Genomic DNA, 18,339 nt, shown 5'->3' on the forward strand with positions numbered 1-18,339 from the left:
TTCATTCCAGCTAAGCGTTAACCACAAGCATGGTGCTACACCTCCACCTCTGCATCCACAACCCCACCCATGCACTCAAAAGTAAATGAAAGGCTTGCTGTATACAGCCTTCAAATCTCCCTCAGCGCTTCCTCTTTGTAACTGTGATCCTGTGCTTTGCCACCTTGATCCTTCCCTGATCACAAAGCGCCACGATAGACAAGCATGCTAGCTGCTGTGTCTGGGGCTGACCCTCACATACTTTTCTGTCTCCAGCAGCAGCAAGAGCCAATCTTGAGAGTGTAGGGCCTACAAGGGCACTCTGAAGGAGTGCCTTAGCCTCTGTGCCTTGACCACATGTGTACAAATGCCTGCTTGACGCTGTTTTGTTCAGTGGGGCTATGGTATTGGGGGGCATCAAAAATAGGTGGAGATCCACATCAAGCTCACATCTGTCTTAAGACAGCAAGGAAGTGCTCCCTCTCTTATTCATCCCCCTCCCCCCATACCTTCAAAGCAGCTTCAAATGTTGGAAGGGATGGCAAGGGACTGGTACATTTGCCCACAGGTGGTAGTCATGTTCTTTGATAGAGGCGTTTGGGGGTAAGATTTTTTTCCAAAAAAAATTAACAATATGACCAAAGAGAACATTTCAAAGACTCCTCTATGTGCAATTCTGGTTATTTCACCAAACTACTTAATAGTCTACACCAAAATAAAAAGTCTTTATTTTAGCCTCTTTATTGGCAGCAAGAACAGTAATTGGAACACATCAAAAAGTTCTGCAGACTCCTCTGTGAAGCCTTGGGGTTCATCCACACTTTTGTTTGTGCCACACCTAGAAAGCTCAAGTCCAAGTGGCTTCCCCCTTGCCATGTTCGCTTTCAAGGGGAAACCAGCTCTTTAGCTTGGAACAAATGGCAATCTGGGGGAAACCCAAATTGCTGTTTGCTCCAAGTGATGAGGAGTGGGTTTTCACTGGGGGAAAGCAGCATGGCAAGAGGAAGTGTGGATAAGCCCTGTGTTTCAGAGCGCCATATATTAAAGGACAAACACCAAACCCATGAAGGTTCTTAGAGGTCATGTAAAAGGAAAAGGCTACTCATTTTAATTTATGGTTATCATACCTCTTAGAACTAAGCCTTCAAATAATTATAAGATTTTGCTGCCATGCTAAGAGAATAATTATAGTTTGAAGGCTGTATTTGATGTATCCTAACTTAATTGGTGATTTAAAAAAAAATAATTGGTGACTATATTTAGCCCATGTTTACTGTAAAGGAAAATTCCACATTATAAGAATATTATTTTTAAAGTCTATAAAATGCAGTAGGCATTGAGCAGGGAGGGCTTTTTACTCATCAGTAGGAAGGAAGCTCTTCTGCATCTCAGGTAGGCACACCTGGCACAACTATACTGCAACACAATTGACCTATGTTTTGGGGTGAGGAGGGAAATAATTGTTCCACTATAAGCTTTTTAAAAAACAAACACACACAGGAGTTGGGGAATAACTTATCTAACTGAAGAATCAGGAAGAATTAATAGAATTATATTTTCATAACCAGCCAGAGTTCTAATGCTAAGGTTCCCTATTCTCAGCAAATTAGTTTTCGGGTATAAGCTGACATTCAAAATACCATTGCCCCAGTGTTGCAAAAAAAAGTATTTTGGATTGTGTTTGATTGCAATTCTAATCTGCAACCTTACAGCACTAATATTCAGTGCCCTGTCTGCAGTCTTAATATATTGCATTTTTATTTAATAATAATAATATATTGTAACATCAAAATTTGTAATATTTAAAACACAGCAAATTCATTGGTTCCCCCCCCATAAACCTGTGAAAACTACCTGTAAATAGGTTTCTTTCTCCCCCAAACCCCAAATGCTGAATTGTGTTGGACTCAAAATACTGTCCCTTATTATTATACTGTAGCAATTCCTATGTCCCATGATTTGGTCCTGGTTTTCCTAATTTTTTGAGGAAATTGGGAGGGTTGGCACAATTGTAACTGATGTGCTGTATCAATCAAAACTAATCAAGGCATCCTTGCTTTACAAAACTGGCATTCATTGTTGTAAGATTGGCTTCATGGTTCCTTGACCTGCTGCAGAGACAGTAATTTCAGTATCCCCTGTAGCATTTGGGTGTTGCAAGAAGCTTTCATTCATAGGGAATGGAGGGATTTCCTTCTGGTGGCAGTTGTTCTTATCCTGGGGCCAGAGGAGTGTGCTCTGGAGGGCTTCCCAATGGGATGAGCTTCTCTGGCTGTTTGTGCTACCACTCTAAGGGGCAGTTGGGAAGGCCAGGTGTGCCAAGTGAAAACCACCCATGGTGCTTTGGGGCTCCAGATATTGGGGAAAAGAATAACCACCTTAATATATAGTCATTCTGAATTATAGCAACCTACTAGAAACAAAATAGCCTCACAAACCAAGAGTACCCCTTAAGTCCCAGCTCTTTGGCCTCACTGGTTTAAAATTAGTCACTGCCAATTAATTGAGATGATCAGTCCTGCTGAGTTAAAGCTCACTCCTTATTATTAATGCAATTGCCCTTGCTACTATCACAATTTTACAAGGGCAGCACAAACCATGCAGGTGTTTGTATTGCATTTAGAATAGCAATGATTTGGAATGGAAGATATCTTGAATGTAATCTTAATTCAATGCAAAGGAAAAAGTCAAACAGCTTTGAAGACGAGACAAAATAGCTGAGCACCATGGACAAGTCAAAGGGCGATACATGATTTTTGTATTTGCTTTTTCACCGTATTATTCATACCAACTTTTTTTTCACTCTTCTGCTTTACTTTTTTAATTACGTGGCTATAGGAGACTGCGTCCGTGCTGTCCTCTTCCTCAGTTCTCTTGACTGCCGTTGCTTCATGCTTTGAAGGAGGCTCCAGATGCAAATTGATTACATTGCCTTCGTCTGGTCTGAATACCAAAAATGCATTTAAGGTTATACAGCTCAAGCTGTTAGGAGGATTGCCGTGGATTACTCTGGGCAGGCCAATCTCATTATATTTCAGGATGTCAGGTTCTGTCTGCCGTTGTGAGTACTTGATTTCATATTCCTTTATTGGCAAGCTCCTTTTTTCACCTAGGAAGGTTTGAATAGAATCTAATTTCCCTCTCTTTCTGTCTCCCTCGGCATGGGCTGTCATCATTGGGACATAGTTGTATGGTTTGATGCACGAAACTTCAATCTTTTTGTTGCTTGAAACTGGTTCTCCTTCAGTAAATTTGCTGTCCATTTTTTGTCTCTCTCTTGCCAACTGTGTTACCCAGGCCATGTTTTTCTTATTAGCAGGCACCATATTCTGGTGAGAGATGCTTGAGACTGTTTTGGTTACTCTTGGTTTCTTGGTCTCTTTTTGGATCTTACAGCATGTGAAAGGAGTAGCTCTCCCCCAGCCTTGTTCCTGGAAGGAAAGAAGGGAGGGGAAAAGATGGTGCCTTTAAATTCAGAGTCTTGCAGCCACACCAAAAACGTGAATCTTTCACTTTCACAAAAAACACTTAATATAATGAATTTCACCAAACCTCTATACAAAACTTGTAGTGAATTTTGGCCAAATTCTTCTTAAACTTTTCAATGTCATGTTAGGCAACTTTTCCATGCTCTCTAGGACTTTCATTTGAAAAATGAGAATTTTCCACTAAATGTTATATTGGATATGTCCTGCTGGTGATGATTTATTGAACCAAGTTAGTAATGAAATCCTATAAAAAGACCCAATGTCAGCCCTCTGGGGGCCACTTGCCAAAGGGGCGAAAGTGTAAAAGCAGGTGTAGTCCTTTTTTAAAGGATACATCGGTGTGGCAGTCCCGGGAGAATCACCAAAAAATATTCTGGTATAAATGAATCACAGTAGGGTGTCCACAGAACTGGTCAAGTTTTTTAAAATGGATATAAATTCAGGAGGGTCTTGGGGTGCATTTGCTAGGGGTGGGGAGGAATCAAATGATTCTTTGTATCTAAAGAAGGCTCTATATTTTTAAAGCTAAATGATTATTAAATTCTGCTGTAGTCTCACATTCTTTGTGATGTACATTATCCATGCTGTTATCTCCCTATTTTTCCACATTTGATATATTGGTGATTTTATTAAAAAAAAAACTTCAAGTGTTTAAAAGAAAATCAATAGTATGATTTAAAAAAAACAACCCACAATTTTTTTAAAAAAAATGAAATCACAGCTAAATTCCACATTGTTATCATTGACAAAGTCCACAGAAGAACTAAGAAAAAAACTGTTAAATATATATGCTATTTTAAAAGCTAGTTAGCAATACACACTTGTGTTAGTATGTAATGCTACATACATTTACTTGTGTATGTAATCCTATATACACTTATTTTGGAGCATGCACCATTGAGTATTGGATTGCGGCATCTGTTCTCTTTGTGCAGGGCAGAAAAGGGGAGTTAAAACAAAGGGCATGACCCAACCAACGCTAAGAAACTTTTAAAGTCTCTACTTATTTTCAGTTAGCGTTCTGAACATGCTTAAATCTTTCCCACTGAAATCAGTGGAATATGCAGCCTGGCCCTGGACATACCTACCCAGAAGTGGGCCCCACTGTGTTCAAGGAGGGGAACTGGAGTCCAGCCGTCTCCGGAGGGCCACAGCCTTCCACCCACACCACACCCTCGACTAAGTAATACAAAATTCATACTTTGTTCATTGTAATGCCAAATTGCTTTTTGAAGCTTTCCTAACTGCAGCATCAGGAAACATGACTTGTAAGTACTATCAAGCATAGATATTCAGCTCACTAACTTGGTTTAGCTGGTAAGTAACAAGATCAATCATTTTAGATTCGCTGAAAAGTAGCTGCTATTTATTTTGGTTCACTCATCAATGGAATCATTAGAAAAGCAATTTCAAGTTTATTTATGCTCACAAAGAATTAAAATTTATTGACATTTTTATTCTGCTTGTAATTTTGAAAAATGAAAACACATATTAATTGGTCCTTAAGTATGACATGTTATTTTCTGTAAATCCATTATTTCACAAGGTACAAGTCTACATAGGTGAAGACTGACAACCATTTAACTACATATCTGTATTTTGTATGAGAGGTAAAACTTTCATCCACTTGGCCTAACAGGATCACACAGGTAACTGACTCCGCAAGTGGTTACAGCTATAGCATGGTTAAGCAACCACTTTGTAAACGACTACTTGTATCCATCCATTATCCAAAACTTTGCTTAAGCCCTGTTTTGTTTTGTTTTAAACTGGAGCACAGAGTTTCACAATTCTTAGCAGTAAATGTGATGTGCAATGAGGGTAGCAGGAAGCCCTTCAACAGTGTTCAGTAAAACCAGCATTTCTACAGAAGTGGTAGTAGGAGCAAGAGGAAGGGTTAAGTCTAGCAGCCAACCCAAGAAAAGGCAGTTCAAATTAACAGTTTATAATGGTTCAAGCAATTTTGTCTCCTATAACGGATGGTGGTGGTGGTGAGGAATTGACACCATTTAATTGGTGGTTCACCTCAAAAATCTTTGCCCTACACTTGTAGAAACAGGTGTGGTTTCTTAAATATATTGCATGTTTCATAGAATCATAGAGTTGGAAGAGACCACAAGGGCCATCGAGTTCAACCCCCTGTCAAGCAGGAAACACCATCAGAGCACTCCTGATATATGGTTGTCAAGCCTCTGCTTAAAGACCTCCAAAGAAGGAGACTCCACCACACTCCTTGGCAGCAAATTCCACTGTCGAACAGCGTTTGTTACAATATTTCTGTCAGTCACTGTTTTAATCCCTTTTTTGTAGGCACTGATGAATCCTAAAAAAATGGTCATGCTATTGAACACTTTTGCTTTAAATAATTTCATGCCTGTTTTAAGAACAAGAAAGGAAGTTCATTTTTTTCAACTAGCCTACTGTGTTCTTGCATGAGGTTTATGCACATGAATTCCTGATGAGAGCCTTTGCTACCATTACCAAAACCAAAAGGAAAAGGCCACTCAGCTCTCAGATTTTTTTTTGCATAAGAACTCAAAATATTTAGTTCAAGGATTACAATCAGTTTATGTGCAAACTTGTTTGTTTGAAACTAAAAAGAATTTGGCAAGATTTTATAATAAAACTAATTGAACAAGTTTCTGTACAGTTGATCAAATATAAGTGGATTCCATGAATCATGGGTGAGTGACATTGGGACTCTTGCAATTGGATATCCAGAAATGTCATTACCTTCCTGCTACTCCAAATGCATCAGATAAGGTGTAGGATAATTATGGCAGATGTTGACAGGAAAATCTCTTGGATTGAAATACTGAGGAACATGCTGTCACTGTGCATACAGAAAAGTATTTTATTGAAGCTATCTAGATTATAAAGCAATGTGAGTTACCTAATTTTGCAGAGGGGGACAAGTCCTAGCTAGCATAAACAAATCAAGAAGTATATACAGTCAATTCTACACACACAAATATAACTAAATATTAACTTTGCTTCCTTAGTCTTATCTACACATTGTTTGAACATTAAACATAAAAGAAAACTTTAAAAATAAACTTTTTACAACATCTAAAAACAGCTAAGGCTTTGCACAAATTGGAGGGCACTTGAAAATTGTACATCATTGTGGCAGAGACTACGCAGACAATTTTTGGTACTTTTCTAGGTTCCATATGGTGAAGCACTTGGTCTAGGCCTGTACAACTGTACAACTCATTGAGATAAATATAGCTCATGAGCAACTTAGTCTGGCCTGACAGATATTTGACAGCCTTCTATTGCCATACTTGACAGAGAGCAAAAACAGGCATTGTGGCTATGTATGGCTCAATGACTTCCAAATTGTACGGGCTTAATTTAGGCAAAATCTGATCCCTTGCCCATCTGTTCTGAGTTTGGTGCAGTAGTTCAAGTATTCCTTGAGAAGACAAACTACACAGGTCATGGTACTTCTGTAGTGGTCCTTCCCAAGCAAAAGGACTAATAAGAACAAAACAGACCGAAGTAGCTTGCATTTACCATACATACAGTAGGGATTGGAAGTACTGAAACGCTATGCCCAATTTTCTAAATAAGAACTAGCTAGGTGTACTTTTAAAGACAAAAAGTTTTCGGCAAACGGGGGGCATCATCCAGGCAATGCACATTAAGGCTCATCTCTGAGAGCCTGAGTCTACACTGTAGACTCTATTAGGTCAACTAAACATATTTAAGGATCTACTGAAACCATTATCATATTGTAAGAGGTAATTAATTGGTATTTTAATTTTGTACAGAAATGAGTGGCAGTCAACTCTATTCAAAATAGCACCTATGCAAATTAACAAATCTGCCCAGTCTGCTTTACAATGACTTTTCAGTATTTTTTCTCATTATACAGAGTGCTCCAAACAAATCCATGAATAGCCCAACAAGAAATTACAATTTAAAAAGTCAGGTCAGCCTAAAGGGCAATGCAGCTATTGCAACACGGCTGACCGTTAAGGAAGGGAATAGTCCAGAAAGCAGAGGGATCTCCTGTGTTTTTGACTCATTTCCTTGTTTGGCTCCAGTGTGACTCCTGCTTCTGGTGCAAGGGTCTTGCATCTCATTAGCTTTGTTGATTCGCGCTCCTTTTGTATGCAGAAAATGCATGCTGTTGAGATGATTGTGTCTTCGCAGTGCAATTGAATTAGACATGGTTGCCATTTTTGTATCTGGTGCAAATGCACAATGCCAGTAGCAACGATCTGGGTTTCTTGAGATGAATGAAGTCTTGGAAAGCCTTGAGTCAAAAGAGGCTATTTCATGCATTTTTATTTGCTCCTTCACTGCATTACACATTGTGTCTATTCTTTTTTCACTCTTTTGCTCTTTGGTTTTAAAAACCTGACCACAGCAACTTGTCTCGGAAACAGCATGGAATGATTTTTCACTTGCCTGGGAAGTAACAGTCTTGCTTTTCTTTGCTGAAGGATCCAGGGTGGTTTTGAAAGTTGCATCTTTCAGAGGTGGTAGTACTAATGATGGCTTAACAGTAGCAGTTTCAGTGCCAACGTGATTACATATGGGAGGCTCGTAGCCTTTTGTGTCTTTGAATTTCACAGTTTCCAGAGTTTTGGGTTTTCCTGTAGTCAGTATACTATACTCCTTTATTGGCACTGTTCTCTTTTCTCCTTGGAAGAGAGGACTGTCTTTCATTAGAAAAAATCTCCTTTCACTTAAAGTAGCTTGAGCATCCTTTAAGGACACTTTTTTCTTTTCTCCTTGGGATGTCTGACCAGAATATATTTTGCCATAACAGTTTTCCTTTTTAGAGTCTTCTGTTGCAGAAGAGTCTATGGTTGCACTCTGTAAAAGCAGAGTCTGGTGTTTTTCTGGAATACGATCTGTGGCAGCACATGTACTTAATTTGAAATCAGTTTTCAATGGTTCTGTACCCTTGGGGTCTTGTTCCAAACTTTTGTCAATAACTTGATTCAGATCTAAGCAGTAAAGGCATCCACTGACAGACTGGCATCCACTGACAGACTCACTTGTCTTTGCTTTTCTAGCTTTCTTCTGTAGCTGAAGATAAGCAAATGGGGCTGTTTTGCCCCAGCCTTGGACCTGAGAGCAAAATGATGTGAATATAAGTTAGTATTTTAAGCAGCAGAGCAACTAGATTTACTGGTAATCTCTTGCTAATTTTAACTGTGAACCAATATGCAGGAAAAGATATTATCTGCTCAAAAAAAAGTGTAATTGAAATGAGGTTGCCCCATTATCAAGAAAGTCAGATAAGACTGTTGAGCAAACCTTAAATGAGTCATAGTTTAGTACTAAACAAGAAGGTCCAGCACAAGTCAACTCCCGACTTTTGTTTCATACGTCTACTTAAATAGCAAAGCTGTGCACATCATATTACGGCTAATTTTTAGTCTCAAATGGGAGGACCAAAAGCTATTATTCATGTTCTTAATGCTTTCTTTAGAGCTCTTCACTAACACAGCATTCCTACCAATGGGACAGCAGAAGGCAGAGGATTTGAATAACTCAAAGACATTTTACTGGGCACATGGTAGCAAAACAAAAAGGTGGAAAGCATGGTGCTCTTTTTTATTTGTCCTTTCTAAGTGCTTGTCTTCTAAGTTTTTATTATTTCTTTCCTAATGTTTCCAGTAGAAAGGAAAATACATATGTCAGTTCCAAGGCTGACATTTATTTATCTCAATTTATTTATTGGGCAGGGGTGGAGTCAGGGATATGGAAAGGATTTAGATCCAAACCAACCCCTTTCTTTGCTCCAACCAACATTTGAACTCTGACATTGGTAAGACAAATGGCCACAGTGACTTCCACAGTGGCTGGAAGAGGAGGTTCTCCACCCTCAACTTGGAGATTTGAAACATCCAATGGCCCCCTGGCACACCCTCCTAGGGACAATGAGATTCTAGCCTCAGTACTGAATTTATTTTTTTAAGTAATAGAAAGTATAAAATATTTTATAGAAGAAAGGAAGAGACTTGCTTTTTTAAAAAGCAGACAATGGGCTAAAGCAATTATCTGTACTTCAATGCTCCACAGACACACTACTATACTATACTATACTATACTATACTATACTATACTATACTATACTTCAGTGCACAACTGGAGGTGCTTTACCTCTAGAAAACACAAGTTACTTTTCTCCAGAACAGCCCCATTGCCAATAGTAGGAAGTCAGCTGTGAAGGCTGCGTAATCTCACCCTGGCACAACAAGTGTTCTGATCAATCCTTTCAGGGTTTTTTTTAAAAATAGTGAATATTATATCTACCATGAACTTCTCAGAGCCCCTTACAGTAAACTCACAAGTTATTTTCAATTCAGTTTTAAGGACAAGTCCTCCTAAGGCAGTGTACCATCACATTTAAACCAGTATCATAAAACCACACCACAATTAATATAAACAAAAACAGAATAGAGCACATGAAACAAAAGCCAGCAACACCATCCCCAAAAAGTTGCACACAACAACCAAAAAAACTCTTTAAGGCCCATTTAAAACTCTGAAGCAGAAGGGCAATTAAGTTCTTATGGGAGGGAGATCCAAAGATGCAGGACTACCACTGAAAAGGCCCTGTACTTGGTGTCCAGAAATCTGATTGGTCTACCTGTAAAGACAGTCATAAATAGAAAGAACTTCACCCAAAGCAAAAAAAAGTCCGAATAATCTGTGCCACGCAAAACACTGAAGCATGGTGGCATTGCTAGCATGGAGTCCTATGTACCATACAAAAGCCAAAATAGGTACCATCACAGCAGCCAGGCTGAGCTCTTGTAAACAAACCCTTAGGTTATGTTAGCTTTGCTTCTTGGAACAGTTATGGTTCTGAAAGCTGCCACCTACTACTCTGTCAGCATAAATATGCCTTCCACAGTAACTTCTCCAGTGGTGCCTGTTATGAGCCCGAGGATTACAAGAGGGAAAGCTGGATCATGCACTCCTGACTATGTGAAAGTGTTCTTCAAGGACAGCTTTGCTGTTTGGTCAATAATTCCTGGTCTACTGGAGTAACGTAAACTACATCCTCATGCCCATGACAGACAACCACTGCAGAGTAGCCTACTGCCACATTCCTGATTATGACAAAATCAGACCACACTGTGGCAAACTCCTTCAGAGATGATCCAGTCCAATTTTTTTGCTCTGAATCAGGATGCATTATTTCCTAACTAGAATCTTAGTTAATAGAACTGAATTTTGAAATTGTTTTGAAATTGTTATACTTGCTCTGCTACATTGTAAGCTGTTTTAAAAATGTCTTTTGCCTCGAAAAGTAGGATATAAAACAGGCAAAGGACACCCAGAGAAGGGTCTCTGAAGAGAATCTCAGCATTCAGGCAGCTAGTTGTTGGCTTCTCAGTAGTCTTCTAAGGCATCCCTTTCCATCTGAGTCTGGATAGGTCAGTTGATTAGAGCATGATAATGCCAAGGTTGCAGGTTCGATCCCCTTATGGGACAGCTGCATATTCCTGCTTTGTAGGGGGTTGGACTAGATGCTCCTCAGGGTCCCTTCCAACACTACAATTCTATGATTCTATGAAGACATTGCATTAGCTTAACATAAGAGAGTCATCAAGAGGAGGGGTGAAAACTGGCATAGCAGCTGAAACTGGCAGAAAGTGCTTCATGCAACATCTCACTTGGGCATCCAGATATAAGAACAGATCTAAAACAAATCTCCAAGCTCTGCACTTAATTCTTCAAGGAAATGCAAAACCACCCAAAATAGACTCAGCGTATCAAGCTAAACCACTTATAAACCAATTATAATCAGTACCTCCATCTTGTCTGGATTGAGCTTCAGTTAGTTAGCATGCATCCAGTTCATGCAACACAACCAGATGGACAGGGTATAAATAATAAATTTATTATTATTATTACTCATTTCAGACATCAGTTCATCTTATCCACCACCACTTCTGAATTTTACAAGAAAATGTCAGCAGCATACGGATGGCACCTTACTCCAGGATCCCAAAGGACCTCAGGATTTTCAAACAGAAGAGATTCTAAACAGCATAAGAGACAAAATAAATCCCTGCATAATACATTAGTGATAATCTCTCAGCACCACATTCTGAAAATGGCTCTCCACATAGGAACTGAAGCACAATGTCCCAGGAAATATACACCAGAATAATATCATAACTGATGGTAACAAAACCTGCTGAGAAATTTAGGGAAAATAGCAGGGTTGCAATCAGGGTTGTGATAATTACCTGAAAGATAACTTTTATTCACAAATTAGCAACCAATAGATGGAACAGCCTGCAGAGAAGGTACATATCTGCTTCCTTCAAGGTGGCTCGGATTGCTCCCTCTCACAAGAAAGCATCACTAGACCTTGCTGGTCATTCTCTTCCCCCAACACTTGCAAGGTGTTATAAACTAGGAAATGCAAAGCATGTATACAAGGAAAAGATGGACTCTGGATGAAGCCACTGGCATGATTACAGCCCTAAAAATAAGTACTATGTGGACATAGCCACAGGGCTTCTTAATTTAGATACAGAAATCAGGACACAAAGCAGAGCTCAAAAAATGTAGTAAACATGAGCCTAAAAATAGAGTAACAATGGCATGGCAGTAGGAAGAAAAGCTTTGACATTTGCTTCACAATCCAAAATACAAGAAAACTGTAAGAGTAATTACACAATTAACTGCAGTCATATGAAGACTTACTTGGGCATAAGCCCCAGTAAATGCAGGCTGACTTCTTTCTATGCATAGTGCCAGCTGCACATCTTTAAAATGACATATAATGGGAAAGTGTAGAGTACCCTGAGCAAAGAATTAAATTATTGCTACATACACTAACCTGAACCAAATCACAAATACTATCATTATAATAATTTCATCAAAAGCATTGTCTAATTTAAGGATTATCTTTTATGTAAATTGTGGAACCCAACACCACTGACTTTAGTCTGGACAGGGTGAAATTATTAATACCTATAATTTATTTTTATTAATTCCTTTGTAAATAGATCAACAAGATTCTTGCCATTCCTTAAAGATTAATACGTTTATCATGGCATAGGTTTTTATGGATTAAAGCTCGGTCTATCTCCCGGATGTTTTTATCACGCTAAATGGACTTAACGTGTCACAAGAGTTTTGTTTTTAAATATTTTCTTTAAAATAATTTTATCCCACATTTGAGTATATAAACTTTCTAAGCAGCTAAGAAAGTTTAAGAACTACAATACATACCATAAGAATGTCAACAAACATACCCAGCAGCAAAGGAAGTGTTAAAACAATTAAAAATTCAGGAGAATACAGTTGTATCAACCTCATTCTAAAGGCTAAGAGTAGGTGCCAGTCAATTTGTCCCTGGAGAAAATCTTCCAAAACCAGGATACTACTATCTGATTGCCACCCACTTTCCATCTGAAAGTGGAAGCACCCAAAGCAAGGCCCCTGATGAATTCTTAAAAATCAAGCAGGTTCATATAGGAACAGTCAAGCCTTCAGATACTTTGGTCCGAAGCCATATGAGACTTTATATGTTAAAACCTGTCACAATCAGTATCTTGGAAAATCCTTGGAATCAAATTAGAAGCCACAGAAAATTGGCAAGCTACATTCCAAGTGGCTTGTTCCAGTCAACAGTTTGGTTGCCATATTCTGAAGTAATTGAAGATAACAAATAGTTTCCAAAGTCCTCTCCAAGTCCACTAGAGTAGTCGGATTTTCCACAGCATATATGGACAAGGCAAAGCTAACTCTGTCTAGGCAGGGCCATAGGTAGTATTGCAACTTAAGGTGAGGGAAGGTGCATGCATCCACAACTGCAACATTTATATTGAAAAGATTCAGCAAGAGAGACCTGTATAACTAAATGAACTTCTGCAATGGTATCACCTGATGGATTTGAAACCAAGGATATAATTCTTATATTCATCAGAATGCACATTTGAACACAAGATGCTTCAACTGATACTACATTTGAACCAGCCCCTAGGAGACAAGTGGTGCCCATTTATAAACTACACTATATTATAGCAGATTCTTTTTAATGGATAATTTGTGACTGAGAGTATAAATGTTCACAACATAAAATTCTTACTCACAGCTTCCTCCCATCCTGTTCCATTAGTACAATCCAAGGACCTTTCCTCTTGTTCATTTATGCTGTTACTGATGCTTAGAAGGGTGTAAATCTGATTCCTCTCCCGCCTCTCATTTGGGTAGGTGCAGCGCAATTCTGTTTCCACAATTCTTGTATTTCCAGCGACTCTTTCAGACTCTATTTCATTTTGCTTCTGTTCAGAGGAAGTCATTACACTTGCTGACTCTGTAGGTTACACGCGCTCTGCCTGTGTTTTAAGGATTTTTTTAAAACAAAATAATAATACTGCAGTTAGACAATTTATTTTATAATAGCATGAATGAAACAAAATTGGTATGTTTCTTTTTTTACTGATCAGCTGTTGCTGGGTGATAACAAGTAATTTTACCTCTAAAATCCTTTAACAGAATACAAGGACATGCTTTTTTACCCCGTCTTACAGAAGTCCTGCTGACTCAGGAACTGCATAGCAGCTCTGGTTCACAGCACCTACATTATTTCTAGACTTGTATGATAAAGAAGGGATTGAATAAAATTTTGTTTTGAGATTGGAGCTATGATGGTAAGCATTCCTTATTCTTATCTCACCCCTTCTAGCCTAGAACAAAGGAGCAGGTATTATTCCTCTCTACCCAGGGCTAATTTCTCAACTCTGCAGCCAAGCTGAATGATGACCAGGGAAAATCAATCCTGCCCAGCCTCCACTCCTGGAAAGTTTTCCAAATCTAAGTCAGGGGACACTCAGATTTCTTTTTGGAGCCCTTGGAATTCAACTAGCCAAGAGCCAAATATCCACTCCTTGTTCTCCAAGCCCCAAACCCACAAATTACTCAGTAGTGAAAACCAGGTGCCAGATTTAGACAAAAGCCTACCATAAGAAGCCACAGCAATAGATAAAGACAAATACTTTATTAAGAGACCACAAGACTAAAATAGAATCCTTTTCATACTAAAAATTACAATTTAAGAAACAAAAAAACTTTTGGGACTTCAGGTACAGACCAAAAAGAACAGCATTAACTTGCCTCACCCTACCACCAACCCCGTAGTCACAGATCCCACCAGCAAGCTACATCCAGGTCGTTGCAACACAATCCTTCATCTGAATGGGCCCCCCAAAAAATAAATCAAAGGCTACTTTTTAATACCAAAAAGCCTGGTTACAAGGCAGATTTTTGCCAATCACAGCCTAGGGCCTAGTTTTCCCAACAATAGATAATGTACATACTGGAAAACTATCCAGCTGCTACTACAAAGTTCATTTTTGCACCATTTCTACGACCTTGAGCAGGGGTCAGCAAGGCTTACCGGGCATGTGCCGGATCACTCCTGCGGAGATCCTCCGTGGGCCAGGCCGGTGCAATGCAAGAAATCATGTCTGTGCATGCCTGTGGCACCAGAAATCGCTTCTGCACATGCCAAGAGGCCGAAAATCACGCCTGCGCAGACGCTATTTCCAGCATCTGTGCATGCGCAGAAGCGATTTCTGGAGCCACGGAAGAGAGTCCCCGCACTGCGTCGGTTTAGCACAGCGCACAGGGACTTGCCAAGTGGCCGGCTCGTGGGCCTGTTAAACAGCCTTTGTGGGCTGCTTCTGGCCCATGGGCCTTAGGTTGCCGACCCCTGACCTTGAGCAATCTGGCATAAGCTCTCCACACTGGTGGCACATTATACTAATTAACTGCGACCTTTCCCTCAGAAAGACTACACCCAGTAGCCCAAGATGCTTCAAATAGATCAAAGAAATGGGGATTTATTTACAGATATCATCCCTATACAGTGGTACCTCGGAAGTGAAACGGAACCTGTTCTGAAAGTCCGTTCAACTTCCAAAATGCTCAGAAACCAAGGCATGGCTTCCGATTGGCTGCAGGAAGCTTCTGCAGCCAATCAGAAGCCACGGAAGCCCCTTCGGATATTCGGGTTCCAAAGAACATTCACAAACCAGAACACTCACTTCCGTGCTTGCGGAGTTTGGGAGCCAAAACGTTCAACTCACAAGGCATTTGGGATCCAAGCTACGACTGTATTACTTTGTCCCCATCTTCCAAAAAAATCCTGTGGTTTGATGTGGGTGTAAGTTGGTTGTGTGGATGTTAATGCTCCAGCCCACTGCCAAGACTGGACTAGCCACACAAACTGGCACAAGTTCCCCGAGTATCGCCCATCAGCTACATGTGCCCCTGAGGAACAGTAAGGTTGTCCACCCCTGCCTTAGAATGAAAGCAGACATCAGTTCTAAAGTGTGATGGAAACCTGTTTCCTAAAGTCCAGTGAAAAGACTGCATTGCTAGGCATTTGTCTTCAATGAAGAGAAGAGCATTAAAATTCTCACCACCTTACATAATGCTTGGGTCTGCAAAGTGTTTTATTAGTTTTGGGGATGTTTTGCCTGGATTGGACAGGGAGCAGGGTCTGAGCACTGACAGTTCTTATGTGAAATGGGTAGCTTGTGGTGCCCATGAGAGTTTCTTCCATTTCCAAATATACTCAGGCCCAAAAACGTTGCGTACCCTGCAGTATAATGAATTGCTGTCTTCACCCTTAGCTTCACCTGTCTTTCCCTACTTCCCCCTTATGTTCTTCCTTCCCATAATTTAATACCATTTCATATTCTTTTAGAAGACTATTCCTCCCTCAGTTACACTGTTGTTCAGAAAACAAGCTGTCAAGTGTTCTCACAGCAACCATGCCCATAGTTCAGCCCCTCATTTCAGAACATGCTGACATGTCCCAGTAACTGCAGGAGGGTGGAAGGCAGTGACTGTGCACGGTCAGGGGCACCCTTGTCTTAAAGCACCAGTTACCTATGGGAAGACATTGGGGCTGGTCAGGAGCACCCTTCTCTTTAAAAATCCCAGTTGTGTATGGCTAGCCCAGTGTTTCCCAAACTTGGATCTCCAGCTGTTTTTGGACTACAACTCCCACCATCCCTAGCTCGCAGAAACAGTGGTCAGGGATGATGAGAACTGCAGTTCAAAAACAGCTGGAGACCCGAATTTGGGAAACACTGGGCTAGCCCAACCTTTCTCAACCTTAGGTCCACAGATGTTGTACTACAACTCCCCTCATCCTTGCCCATTGGTCTTGCTGGCAAAGAATGCTGGGTGTTGTAGTCCAACAACATCTGTGGACCCAAGGTTGAGAAAGGTTGGGCTGGACTAGTGTTTTCCAAACTTGGGTCTCCAGCTGTTTTTGAACTACAATCCCCATCATCCCTGACCACTGGTCCTGCTAGCTAGGGATGCTGGGAGTTGTAGTCCAAAGACAGATGGTGACCCAAGTTTGGGAAACACTCGGGGCAGAGTAAGAGTTCCAGTTACTTTGTGGGGGCGCTCTGCACGCGCTCAGAGGTCCCTCGCCTCGCCTTGCTTTCCCTCACTGTCCCCGTGGCGTGGCTCCAGTGCCGTCCCGGGTGCTACGCCCGTTCCCCTCCTCTGCCCCCCTCGGACTCACCCCATAATAAGGCCTCCTTTTGGCGTTCCTCGTGCCCCTTCCTCCTCCCCCCGCAAGTCTTGTGACCCGCCTCAGCCTCCTCCGCCTGCCAGTCCCCCACGCGGGACCCAGAGAGGGAAGGAGGGGAACACGGCGACGAGGGCACACCGACGGACGGACCAGGGGGTTGAGCGGCGGCGCTGGCGCTGCTCTTGGAGGTGGGTGGGGCCTCCGCTGCGCTCACAGTCCCCTCGCCGCCCCGCGCCTCTGTCGCCGTCACCGCCCGCCCCCTCCCGCCTCAAAGCCGTTGCCCCGGGTGACGGGAGCGGTCGTTGTGAGGGAGGGGAGGAAGGCGCGGCGCGAGGGCGGGAAAGGGGCGGGGCCAAGGGGAGGCAGCGATTGTTTAGGAAGCCAGGCCTGAGGGGGAGAAGCAGCGAACAAGGGCGGGGCGAGAGGGGCTCATTACCAGTATTATCCCTTGCATTTATATCCCATCTTTTTCCTGCATGGGATTCAAGGTGGGCCACACGGTTCGCTCTCATTTAATCCTCACAACAGCCCTGCGAGGTGGGTTGGGCTGGTTACTGGCCCAAGCAAAGTCACCCAGCGTGTGATTTCCGTGCGGCCGAGTTGTGATTTTGGACACCAGTCTCCCTACTATCATGTTATCCTATCATGTTATCCTACATGATAACAGACCGTTGCACCACACTGGCTCTCAGCATCAGCATCATCCCATAAGCTCTGCAAGTTGAAAGCTAGCACATCAAGAAATGAGCCAAAATAGAACATTAAGATAAAGAGTGATCTTGGCCATAGGTGTCAACCTTCTCTTTTTTTGCGGGAAACTCCCTTATTCCAGCGCCGTTTCCCGCTGCTATCCCGGATTGTTAGATATCCCGTAGACTGTCCCCAGTACAGGTGAGACTGCTGATCCCTTATTTTCGAGGCTGCTAATCCCTTATTTTCAAATCTGAAAGTTGACAGCTATTATCTTGGCCAGACTCTGCGTGTAACACTACTAGACCAATGGTCCTTCTTGGTCGAGAGTTGTTGAAAGAGGGAGCTTTGCAGCAGTCAGAGGGAAAGGAGAGCTTAGCTCTTCCCCTGGCAACTGTTCGCCCCATAAAACTGCCCCTCCCTGCTCCGCATCAGAAGTCTGAACATGTGCTTCCATCGCAAACACAGATGGGACAGGCCACACATGCAATTCAGCTTCAAAAATGTATTGCTGCTAGCAGCGAGGGTCAAGAGAGTCACTCCTTTAGCAATTTTCTGCTTTGTCGAGATAATTCGTCACCTGGGAGTAAACATGTCAGTTCATCTTCCTATGTGGCTGATTCATACAGTGAG

The 18,339-nt window shown here is 41.4% G+C and overlaps 1 protein-coding gene across 2 annotated transcripts; it reads right to left on the reverse strand.

The window, feature by feature from the left end:
- Window positions 1–687: 687 nt before the first annotated feature.
- On the reverse strand, window positions 688–17,271 carry LOC310850549 (uncharacterized protein C16orf46 homolog). 2 transcript variants are annotated; one of them, XM_083752073.1, is made up of 4 exons: window positions 17,008–17,271; window positions 13,553–13,798; window positions 7,887–8,555; window positions 688–3,410 (listed from the first exon to the last, which is right to left on the reverse strand). In XM_083752073.1, the coding sequence occupies exons 2-4, from the start codon at window positions 13,760–13,762 to the stop codon at window positions 2,715–2,717; spliced, it is 1,575 nt and encodes a 524-aa protein (XP_083608199.1). In that variant the 5' UTR covers window positions 13,763–13,798; window positions 17,008–17,271; the 3' UTR covers window positions 688–2,714. The 2 variants fall into 2 exon arrangements, with proteins under 2 accessions (XP_083608199.1, XP_083608198.1); XM_083752072.1 differs by having other exon boundaries at window positions 7,446–8,555.
- Between the last annotated feature and the right edge of the window lie 1,068 nt (window positions 17,272–18,339).

The sequence above is a fragment of the Podarcis gaigeae genome (genome assembly GCF_964106915.1).
Source record: "Podarcis gaigeae genome assembly, chromosome: 8".
Taxonomy (NCBI): Eukaryota; Metazoa; Chordata; class Lepidosauria; order Squamata; family Lacertidae; genus Podarcis; species Podarcis gaigeae.

Coding starts and splice junctions, on each gene's coding strand:
- LOC310850549 (XM_083752072.1), bottom strand. CDS start 13,762: ATGACTTCCTCTGAACAGAAGCAAAATGAAATAGAGTCTGAAAGAGTC. Junction 8,556..13,552: donor GAACAGGATGGGAGGAAGCT/GTGAGTAAGAAT, acceptor TTTTGCTCTCAG/GTCCAAGGCTGGGGCAAAAC. Junction 3,411..7,445: donor GACTATTCCCTTCCTTAACG/GTCAGCCGTGTT, acceptor CTTTCCTTCCAG/GAACAAGGCTGGGGGAGAGC.